Source organism: Anopheles ziemanni, chromosome 3, assembly GCF_943734765.1.
Source record: "Anopheles ziemanni chromosome 3, idAnoZiCoDA_A2_x.2, whole genome shotgun sequence".
NCBI classification, from domain to species: Eukaryota; Metazoa; Arthropoda; class Insecta; order Diptera; family Culicidae; genus Anopheles; species Anopheles ziemanni.
Genome location: NC_080706.1, coordinates 33,067,445 through 33,079,613, shown reverse-complemented (window position 1 = coordinate 33,079,613; position 12,169 = coordinate 33,067,445). Strand labels below are relative to the sequence as shown.

General features: G+C 47.1%; 1 protein-coding gene across 1 annotated transcript in view; it reads right to left on the bottom strand.

The window, feature by feature from the left end:
* LOC131289549 (uncharacterized) overlaps positions 1-12,169 on the bottom strand; it is a 49,369-nt gene that overhangs the window by 34,456 nt on the left and 2,744 nt on the right. Inside the window, 2 exon segments of the mRNA XM_058318832.1 lie at positions 608-1,235; positions 8,656-8,707. Of these exon segments, the coding sequence (XP_058174815.1) occupies positions 608-1,235; positions 8,656-8,707 (680 nt within the window).

Genomic DNA, 12,169 nt, shown 5'->3' with positions numbered 1-12,169 from the left:
ACCGACGCCGGGGGAGTGGAATGTGGAGAAGAAAAAAAAACAGGAAAGGTGTTATGCTGCTGCTTGCAGTAAGGGAATCGATGGGTCATGGCGTTTGTTTGCGAGAGTACGGTTTACACGGATGACGCTTGAATGAAGCCGATATTTTTCCACATCGATGGGATTATTGTCGATACTTTCGGTAGCGAACGGAACAAATATTTATCACAAACAACGGAACCGTAGAACGTAGTGTGAGTGGGGGTTGGATGGAAAATGAAAGAGATTTATATTGTCCTGTTCTGCCTATTTAATTTTAAACGAGGATTAAGGAATTACACATGATGAGCATCCGTTTGCGAATCAACAGTGGCCATTAAAGCCAATAGATAACATTTGACAGGAAACAATCGATTTACTGCAAGAACAAAACAGCACAAAATTCGTCGCCTGTTGCGATTCAAAAATGCCCTTTTTTACCCCTGGAGGTATGCAACATGGCACAACACCAGTTAAAATTCTCGTTAGCATTCGCTCGAACGATCGTTCTTCCTCAAAATATCAATTGCTTTCAAACTCAACAAACCTTTACCCAACGAGGAAGGGATAACAAAATCGTGCTACTTACCACCTTCTCATCCTCCACCACCTGATCCGCCAGCACCTCGATCGTTTCGTTCATCGACCGGTACGTGCGCTGCTCCTTCTTCGATTTGCTCCGGAACAGGCTGGCCGTTTTGTTCTTCAGGTTGAGCCGCCGATCGGTGGTGCCTCCGAGATCGCCGAACGGTGGCGAGCTGAACCGCTTCGGGTTGAAGTAGGAGTAGGCGGCCGATTCCGACTTCTGCAGCCGCTTGTGCGCCCCCAACGCCTGCCGGAGGCCCCCGACAAGGCCGCCGGGCACGGGAATGCCATCACCTCCACCACCACCACCACCACCCGCAATGACTCCGTTGAGGTTGTTACTTTGGTTGTTGTTGCTACTGCTAGTGTTACTTTGGGGCGAGTTGTTGGTAAAGTTGTTGTTCGAGACGGCGAACTTGCTATCACAGCCGGCGAGGACAATGGATTTGGACGGTAGCTGCGGGATGGGTGGTGGTGGCTGATGTTGACTGCTGGCCGCCGAGGCCGTGGCCGAGATGAGGGAGGATCGGCGCGACGAAACGGTGTTGTTGATCGGGGCCGTCGTCGGTGTCGGCGTTGAGGTTCCGCAGTAGCTGGTGCTTCGGCGCGATCGATTTGAGTCGATCGTATCCCTGAGGTGGAAAAAAATTTAGATTAGAATAAATAAACAAAAGTTCAGCTATAATATACCCCACCCAACATTATATCAAACAATTTGTGTATAAAGACTCGGTTGCCATTTTTAAAAAGTTACTGATATAGAATGAACTGAAATGGAATGAAGGAAATGCAAAACTCTTTCTTTCTCTCTACAAACATTCTTCAGACCGCCTTCTCAGCCTTATACCTTTTCCGAAACTGTGGACTACGGAAAAACACCGGACTGATCGGCACGAAGTAGCCCAGCTGCGGTGGCCCTCCGTCCGGCGGATGGTACGCCCCGATGGCGGTCGGAGTTGGCACCGGCGTACACTCGTCCGGGCACTCTTCGTCCTCCGTCGTCGTCGTGGTGCCACTGTTGAGCAGATGTTCGTCGGGATCTTCGCCGTCCGGGACGGCGTTTTCCGGCACCGTGTAGCAGGAAAGGTTCGACACTGGCCGACGGCATCCCGGGTAGTCGCACTGGCCACCGTAACTCGGGTACATCCTCATGTGGTACTCCATCGCGCCACCGAAAACACTACACTCGGGTTCACTTTGCTTTCCAATTTATGTTGTTGGTTGTGTATGGATATTTACAGATTTTTCAAGAACTATTTTTCACAGATCGTGAAGAACGTTAACAGCTGTGTTCGGATCATTCAAAACATGTACGAATTTATATAAATCATCTACCTCCAACACGCATTTAAATCACATAGATTATGAGTGCGAAAGGTTGTCCAACAGTTGCATAACGAAGAAACATGAGTTCTACCGGGTAAAGCGTGTTCCTTTCGGGAGAGGAAGACATAAAAATCTCCATCAAACCCTTACGAAACAGAAAACTGATGATATAATCTCAGGGAGATACCCTAGCAGCTAACCACAGCTAATTCCACCCGGGTGAACACACACACACAAAGACAATCGTAATAATAAAAAAAAACACCATCGATCAACGACTCATCCGGTCCGAAATGGAGGCCGCTCGGAAAAACCGCACCTCGATTGATGGTTTTAACATTGCACAGAAATGTGGGTTTCTCTCTAAACCCTCCGTCTGGCGGCCCGCATGGCGGAGGAGGGGTGACGTTTCCGACCAGAAAACATGAAGAATGTGTATCGCCCTTCATCTTTCGGAAGGTTTCGGTTTTGTTTGTCGCTTCCTGCACCGCTTCGAAGGTGCGTCCCGTCTCCGGACGAGGGCTCCGGATTTCAACCACCGGGGATTTGTCATACCCTATTGCTACATTCTTGAAATTCTTTCTTTCTTGCTCGTCTCCCCCACCCATGGACAGATGTTGATGATAAGTGAGGCGACAGTGAAGGTGTTTTCCCTTTTCCCAAAACCACAGCCGATTCCGGATTGCCAAACGAAATGCTTCCGCTTTCGTTCGATCATGATGTTGTAGAGGAAACATAGAAATTTTCCACGCAGCAACAAACATTTTCCATCACTTGAGTAGCTGACGAATGATCTTTTTATGAAAACATTTTCACGCAAAAGCGCCCCATTAATCAGCGCGATAAAATGAAACATCGCCACTTTTCCCTCGACACGACACGCGCTTCCGCCGGAACTGCACGAAATGGAGAGCAATATTTTTTAAAACGAAAGTGCCAAACCTCAACTCTACCAATGTTTTGCTGGCGTTTGGTGATTATCTTTTATGCGTCCCTCCTTCCCATCGTCCCCTAACGAAAACCACACGAAGCAAACCACCTCCCTCTTGTGAGGCCGAGAAATGAAATTGAAAAACAATTAACGGCATCCGAAGCCGGTTGGCGATATACGTTGCCCCAGTTATGGACCGGCCTATGATTCCAATGACGATCACGATCGATCCCCGTCACGGTGTAGGTGGGGCTCCCACTTTCAGCATGGAACCAGCAGCATTAGCAAAACGAGGCCGATCCGATCATCTCGAGCATCGGTTATCGAGTCGATCGAGTGGCATATTATTAATTGCGATCCCCCGCGTGGCCTCTCGGGTCTACAAGAAACCGTCTGCGTCAGCGGAAGCTACTTCACCTTTCCTTCCGCACCGGAAGCACGAAAAAGAAAGTGCGAGATACCGGGGTGGCGGGGGGAACGGATCCTGCCAAAGTAAACAAGCCGCACGAACGATCCAAAAATGGGTGAATAAAAATATCACACAATTTCCTAAAAATAATACCTTCCACCCGTGCTGCTTGGTGTTCGCTTGGCGGTGGCAAACTTTATGCGGTTGCTGTGGATCGGTGTGTTCGCGCGAGCGTTGTTGATGTTGGCCACATATGGCAAAACATAGTCGTTCCTTTCTCCAAGACTGCCGTCTCGCCTGAGGCGAAGAAGCCCAGCGTTCGAAACAATTTAAGCGTAAGATGATCGCCAGAACGGCTGCTCAAGGATTAGCAATGGGCCAAAGATGAGCAAAGAGGAAAGAAAAATGAAAACAAAAACCGCACATGCACACACACTCTCAATTCTAACCGCATGCGTTCCACCAAAGTGATGGGAAACGAAATCGATTTCGAAAACTAACAGGCCCTTCACGCCAGAGGCCTGTGTCTTCAGCGGGAAGAAAGGTTGATTTTTCCACCCGGTCGATGGAACCGATCGGTTTTGAAAAGGGGGGTTTTCGAAGGGTGGGATTGAGGCCTTGGGGAGGTGTGGTTCACAGTGTTCTTCGCCATAGAAAAAACAACAAACCACTAAACGCGGAGGACTCTAGTATGGGGTCGGGCGTTTGAGAAGATGCCTCACAAGATTGCCCACTTTGACGCGGTTCGTTCTCAAGAACGTTCGATCGTTTTATTTTGTAACAGTTTCCACAAGGTTGAGTAACAAGTAAAATAATTCAACTGCATGGAGAGAAACTAATTTTAAACGAACACCACACCGTTACACTTTGCGCCTGAATCAAAGTCACTTGAAAAAAAGGCAGGACAAATAAGTTCTAAGTCCCAGTGTAGAAGAGTTTTCCCTAGTGGCGCCTCACGTACACACGCTTGCTACATTGCGCAATCGGTTGGGAGCACTTGTTACTCCACGAAAGACCGAGTTGTGGGACATTTTCAGCTGTCGCTGCAACCGAAACTGCAGCCAGTCAACTATTGCACTTGGTTCCCTTTCGGACAGGTCCAAAAGATGTCTGCATAAATTATAAATAAATCACGTTCGTACGCTGGATGCGTGGCCCAGACGACACAAGCGCCGGCTCCAATGGCGATTTTGCAGACGCAAACGGTTCGGTGAGAGGACCACTTTCACGGTTGCATTCTTCGGGCGGCCTGCGAAACGATTCGTTCGGGGAAATTCTGCGTAAAAGTAGGTGGTTTGATGATGCACAAGAGTGTAGCACATGTCATGCACATTCATATGTACTAGTTAAAGGGAGAAAGTTCTCGGAAAAGGCGTGATTTATTGCCCATCTAGGTCTATGAAGTTCGTAGCACTCTTTACCGACATAAAAAAATATTGATACAGTTAAGATTTGTCGTAGATAGGCAAGTAATTACCCTTTAAAACAAGCCATTTCCAACGATTAAGGAAAACGATCGTATGTTCTAATTTTGAAATGAAAACCAGACACCAGACGGAGGGAAAAAGCCGTCATCGATTGAGATAAGGACCGACGCGTTGTGTATCTGAGACAGTTCCCTGCGAAAGTAAAACCGTCAGCAAGTGTTCTCCCAACAGCATCCCATAATTCAGTCTCCCAAGTTTACGCGAGTATCCTCCATTAGCTGCACAATATATTGCCACTGTTCATCAACGTCACGCGGCACGGAAAAACCACGTTCGGGCACGCTTATTCACACGTCGGTGTGCGCACTTTGCTGCACCGTCCAACGCCCGTCGTGGGGTCAGTCACCAAGAGTGGCATATTTTTTTTCACAGGTTTTCCACCCCGAGTGTCTGGTGACAAAAATACACGAACACATTCCCGTCTGGCGGTGGCGGCAATCTTTTTTACACCAGCATGCGATTTTTACCTTTTCATGCCATTTTCCGACGCGAATTTTGCAACAAAAACATAAAATGCCCCCAAACGATCAGGAATAACGACCAGACGGGTCCGGTTATCGGAGGGCAGGTAAGGGATGACATATATTTTTGGGACAAAATAAAACACCCACTGGTGACCACTGAGAGAAAATCTCTTTCAGAATTGAATTCAATTAAATAAACGGCTCATTTATGATGCAGTCACGAGCGAGCGAGAAGAAAAGCCACCGAAACCGGATGTAAGCGAACGATTGATTGATTCAACCCACAAGTACACAAACTAAATCAAACCAGCACCGTTTCACTTTCATTCACAGATGATTCCGAACCGGGTTCTGCATCTAACTGGTCACAAATCGAATCGAATGGGAGTGAAAGAACAGCGCAAAATTCTCGTGCATGCACCGAACCGTCTTCCGCGTTCTAGGCGATCCCGATCGCGACTGGCGATCCGTGCACCCGAGAGGACCGTGCGAGAGGATGCCGTGTCACAGAACCGATCTCGATCGCGATCTTCCCGCAGCCCCGCGAGCGCCCAGAGTGGTGGGACGTACCATAGTGCGTCGAGGGGAGCATCGCCGAAAAGCGAAAACATAAAACGGCGCGCGCGCTTGCCTTTCCGAAAAATTGGAGAGAGAATTTGGGCGACGACAACGACGTAACGACGCAGCACAAAAAAGTAAAAAAGGAGAAAGAGAAATGAAGGAAAGGATGGACCAATTTCCAACGGCCACAAACCATGTGTTCTAATTTAAAACATTCGACTGTCGTCGGCCGCCGCTGGTAGAACTGTCACGAATCGAAGTGAAACGATAATCGTCCCCGTCGCACGGTGCGCCACACGCCGGATACGAGCAGGATAAAAATTTTGGTTGGATTCAACTCAGTTTCACGATACAATTTAAAAAATCACAAAGTCGCTCTACAAAATATTATTTTTAACGTGAGTATTTAGAATGACCGAATCATGATTTTAGTTTCTTGGAGCTCTTTGAACTATTTCTTTTTGGTCTGAAACACGCCCTCAGTGCTGCAACAATTCCTGCGTGAAACGTCGCCTCACGATCATCTCGTGATTTTCGTAATTTCACAAATTATACCCGCAATGTCTGAGGCAAATGACAAACAAAACAGGAAAAACCAAGCCAAAATCTCTATTATAATGAACGACCAGAATAGAACCAATTATTAATGTTCCTTCAACATTCAATTTCATACGCACCATGAACACCTCCAGTCGATGCCTCTTAAACAGTACTTCGAACTGCTTCGGCTATAAAACAAATTGTCATGATCATGGAGCAATTTAAAAAGCAATAAAAATGCCAAATGGCAGCTCTTTCAAACATAATAACCCATTAATCAATGTAAAAAAAACCAGTTATAAAACGATGAAATACAGTTTACGGACTTGTTTCCAGAACAATTATGTTGGACATCAGCCGCATGCCTCTCTTTCCCACGACCATTAAAACGAGCTGAGGAGTAATATTTTAAAATCGGAAATGCCCTATGACATAAAAAAGGGTGGAAGGCTGTTAGTAAATAAACAGGGTGCATACAGATTGGAAAAAGTAAACGTTTCCTGGGGGTCAAGATACAAAGCACACATCAAAAGCAATCACATCTTTCACATCACAAACTCTTTCTTGTCGATCGCTTTACTTTCGGCACTATTTACTTAGCTGTTATTCGCATGCGAGAATTTTAAATTCCGCTGTGTGAAAGGAAAAAGTGGTGTCCTACTTTCCGGGTAATTGCGGCCCTGCCTTTCAATGAAAGATGAACAAACTATCACTCGACAGACATTGATGCGAGATGCGATGCACACAAAATGAAATAAAAAAAACAAAGTGCTACTTCCGCCGGCCGGCTCCGACCGGAACACGGAAAAAAGTCATTAAACTGCAACCGATTAGAGTTTATTTACGGAGTGTAAAAGAGTTGAGCCAACTGTGGACTTGGTGGCGCCCTAAACCACTCTGCCGAGCCCCGGAATAGCCCCGGATCCGATCCAATTCATCGTCCGCCCAACCATCCATTGCAGCCATGAGGCCCTTTCCCTTCTGCCCCCTGTGCTCTGGGTGAGAAAAGAGGCGTGGGAACATTCTAGGCGACTGTGGCTTTTTTCCCTCTTCTCCACTGTTTTGCTGCTCTTCTGTTGAGGTTCTTCGCCGTGCGATCCAATTGAACCCACAAAGTCGCAGGTTCATCAGTCAAGAGTGCTTTTGAATGTTTTAACACTCCCCGAGGGGTTGTTTGACGAGTGTGGAGCCCTTTTGAAGGCGGCACACGGGTCAGAAACGTGTGGCAAACGAGCCTCTCTCGGCCGAAGAGTTGAACTCGAAGCGATACGATCGATGCAACGATGAGCCGTGCTTGCCGTTATCACACGTGTTTACCATCATAGGGTGCTTCATTAACCTAGATTATGGAACAAAACGAGGTCCTTCCGGGGGAACGAGGGTCAGAATCGCTGTCTACCACCGTGTTTACCGAGGGAGGACAGGAAGCAGTAGAGGGCATACAAATGGTTATTCGTTCTTAAAAGGGGCCCCAATATTGGACGGAGCGTCGTTTTTTTCTCCAACCACAACCAACCGTGGTGTCGTTGCGTGGCGTGTGTTTTGACGTGTCAGGTTAAATGACCTCTTCCGGGCCCCGGGGCCACGGGGTGGCGAACCATGGTAGCCCCATCTGCAGCGGTATCGGATTGCAACGACAGTTGCTAATAAACGGGATGAAAGGGAACTCTCGGGAATGAATGCGAGAAGTGAGGTTACAAGTAAAAAAAAAAACCCAAACCTGCAACGTGGCCTAAAGTATCTGTTTTAGTTTCTGGGAACAGAGGAACCACCGAGAATAAAAAGACGAAAACCATGCACCGGGTGCACATGATTGGGAAGTTCCGAAAGGCCGCAGCCGTTTCGGTGATGGCGTATGACGGCGCACCATGTGCAGCTGGAACTTGGGCGAACACACTCCTAGGGTTTTAATGACGGACATGTGCGGGTATGAAAGAGTGTGTGTGTGTGTGTTTAGGTATTGATCACGATGGCATAATAAACAAGGGGCCATCCCGCGGTGGATGACTAAAGTGCAAGTGCACGAACGTTTTGCTGCACTCATCAGGTGCATCCCGGTTTTCGTGATCTTTTAACCGTACGGAAATAATCATACTCCCTACGTTCGTGTTGCGTGTCGGTTCCATACGCGTCGACCACCATTCTTTTGTTTCGTTTTGTGGCGTATCCTTATTTTCTTCTCCTCTCGATCCAGCCTTCTCCTGTGGCGCGAGAGTGCGTGCATTTTCGGGAAACAACCGAAACGAAGGAATGTCGAAGTTTGGACCGGAAACTCTCGGCTATAGGAATTTCCCTGCCTTGTATTGTAAAGGACACCTCGCTCGATACACTTACCTGCCGTTTTTGAGTGACGAATCGTCGTGCGTGACTCCCGGTAGGTCGACGTCTGTGGGAAGAAACCGAGAGGTAGAGAGAAAGAAACGGTCAGATAACCTTCAACGGGACACATACAACACAGCGACAATTTGGAAAGGAAAAAAAAATACAACCTCCGAAAAGCTAGTTCTACCTTTTTTAAGAAACGATAACACAAATTACACCCAACAAACGAGTATGGGAACGGCAGTAGATTGGCTTGAACAGCGGAAGTGTGCAGAACTTCCGAAGCGATGCAAATGAAGTTCTGCTGCGTGGGGACCTCGAAAATCCTTCTAATGGCACGGCTGAGAAACGTCTCAACGCATCGAAAGGCCAGCAAAAAAGCACACTGGAAAGTGAAAGGCGGCAAGGAGTGTTCTCCCGTCGCGCCAACCGTCTGCCTCGTCTTGCGGGTCTCTGGCCTTGACGGACTCCCAAAGTGCTGAGTCGGCAGAGACGGACGGAACGAGAGCAGGGTAGGGCAACTAAAGTAAAAAGAAACGAAACGGTGCCCGGTGCTAATGGCACAGGTGCTCCCCGACTTCCTCGGTTGTTAAAACATCAAGTAAAATAAATTCTACCGCAACTCAACCGTGCCATTCTAAACCCTCGTCGTGCCCGATGAGGTTAGCCAAGGGGGGGCAAGGGTGGGTGGGTACGTGCGATTGGTGGTGGTTCCTGCTGCTGCTAGCAACGAGCCTAGCGCGAATAATAAATTTTCAATTGTGCTTGCCCGCTAAGCGGAAAATGATGGTCGACCCGTGGGGAAAAACGGACCGATGATCCAACCGACCGATGCGATCTCCGGCCGATGACCAGAGATTTGCTTCGGCGCGATGGTAAGCCGGGCGGTACCGCCGAAAGCAAATAGAAACCCTTTTCCAGCGATATCTCAAGGCGTCCAGGGGGAAGCGACAGGAGTGTCTTAATTAAAAATGGAACACCTTCGAAATGCCTGCGGACGCGGGGTCAAGCAGCGTTCGTCTTCCTTCGTTCGAGCAAACAGAGCAAAGCGATTCGTTCTAGGGTGGAGCCCGAAACGAAACGAGAACTCGGTATGACGATCTGTGAATGAACGAACATTAAAGTCGCCACGTCCAGCCACGGCGGGAGCACCAGATCGTTGGCCAACGATATGCTACCCATTGGGAGTGCGCAACTCTGGAGAACAATTCGGTGGACGGTGCAATTAACGTCTCCCGAACATAATTGTGGCCACCAACATTGATAGGCAGGTGATCATAATCTACGGTCATTTTAACATCACCTGGACACCGAAGCATTGACCATCTTGATTTTTTGGAGGTAGCTTTTGTTAATAAGTTTAGCACTCTTTTAATTTTTATAGTTCTTTCACAAGCAGTGGAAAATAATATGGAGTGAATCTTGCAGAAAACATACTGGGTAACATTATGAAGTTTGTTTAATAACTTCAAACAAGTATAGAGTTGCAGGTGTGTTTAGCGAAGAGAGTCGATTCGAAGAAACTAATGTAATGATGTCGAAAAATCGAGGTAAATATTATATCTCTATTCGGGCCATTTTGTTAAAAGACATGAAATTGCCACACTTATCTGCTATTTTTACAATAAATCTCTCGCTCATCGCGCGCAAAAACATCTCTCACTCTAATCGACCATTTTCATCGGAATTAATTTCAGTTCTATTTAGAGTCAACAACATTTTTTTTTATTTAGAATCAACAAAATCTACTTAAGTACCAAGGAGGTGTAGATTCCACATTTTTTGCAATTTTTAACATTTTTATTCAAGTTATATGCGACCATTCTTTGTATCGCCAGTGTTCAACAAAAGATCATTGAACACTTTTATCAAAAATGATATTTACTAAAAGGACCGGAAAAGATAAGTTTTAACTGATGGGAACTAGTACGGAAAATACGGCAGTCAGAACAACAATAGTATATAAACATTTAGAAACAATAAATAATTTAAAAAATAATAATTGAGAACAGAACTGTTTGCAACAAAGATAACAGTGTTGATCAAAACTGTAGCTATAGGAGATCAACATAACATCCAGATTTAAGAAGAGCAAAATGGTTTCCAGAACGGAAGGTACATTTATTATTAATACTTCAATTCTTTGCAATTTTGCTGAGATAGTTTTTAATTCGCTATTTAGTTTTATTTACGGTGTGGTCTTAGTTTTGAAATGTGTGTCCGATCATTTACTTCACGACTTGGAATAAGCAGAACAATTCTAGCCACGGATTCCAAATCCAGGTAGTGGAATTTACTCGACAGAAAAGTGATTTAAATTCCAATCATCTACCCGATTGCTAATCGTGCCAGAGCTCCGGTGGATTTATTACCGCATTATACCGGTACCACACATAGTTTAGTGATTGGCCGATTGTGAATGGCGGCCTCGGGCATGTCAACACTCCGCTATGCGTCATCTTTTGCGTTGGATGAGCTCCTCTATACTTCCCTCGACGCAACAATGCACTTCATTATCGATTGATTTATGAGGAAATAGGTGTGCCCCTTCGTTTATCTGTCCACCGTATCGACTCCGTTCCCCGCTTGTCATATTTCCCTTCCCTGCTCAGATGATGTTGATGATGATCGAAATCCGGCGTATGGGGGTTGGGAGGCATTGGACTTCCATTTTATGGGCGTTTGTTTACACGGTGGAGAAAAAGAATTAAACCACAGAAAAATCGGTTCCATCGGGTTGGGTTCGCGTAAGCCCCAGCCCGGTAGCACACGCTGGTCCGGGGAAACCGTGTGTCCGTGAGAAGATAAGCAACACGGGAAGGGGAGGGAACTGAAAAATATCCCATCGCATCGGGAGGTTTCGGTCCATATTAAATTCGTACGTCCCGCGATGTCCCTCCCTCTCCGAACGACGGCAATCATTGTAACGCTTGAACGGAGACATGCCAATAAAAAGAAGGCGCATACGAGCCGTTGTTTGCATACGAAATAAGGGTGGCCCAGGTTATGGGAGCCGGGAACGAAAAGGGTAAAAAAGCCACAGAAAGACATGTGCATGCATACATACATGTGTTCCCGGGCCGCGAAGCACGACCAAATGCTGGCCTCGGAGTACGCCGACATCGACGGTTACACAAGAGGAACATGGGGCATGGCCCTTCAACCGGCCGAGGGGAACCGATGAATGCGTCGATGACACTCTCTTGTGCCGAGGTAATCGAAATTCTAAACCTCGAAGCTCGGGACCGCGCGCTAGGGTCGCAGACAGCCAAGGGAAATGGTCACGGCCGAGTGGGGTTGTAATTGAGTTTGGAGAACGTTTGAATAGCCAAAATTAATTGGCCTCGCCCGTGGCCACCAACACCACCCTGCGGGCATCGTCGAAGGGGACAATCTACGAAAGGGGTTGTTGTCGATGCTCAGTTGGTTGGCCGCGAAACGGGTGTTTCTCTCCCGAACCGTGATCGTATACAATGTAGCTTTTCCGATGTTCCAAACGTTAATCCAATTGCTTGAAACCGCGACG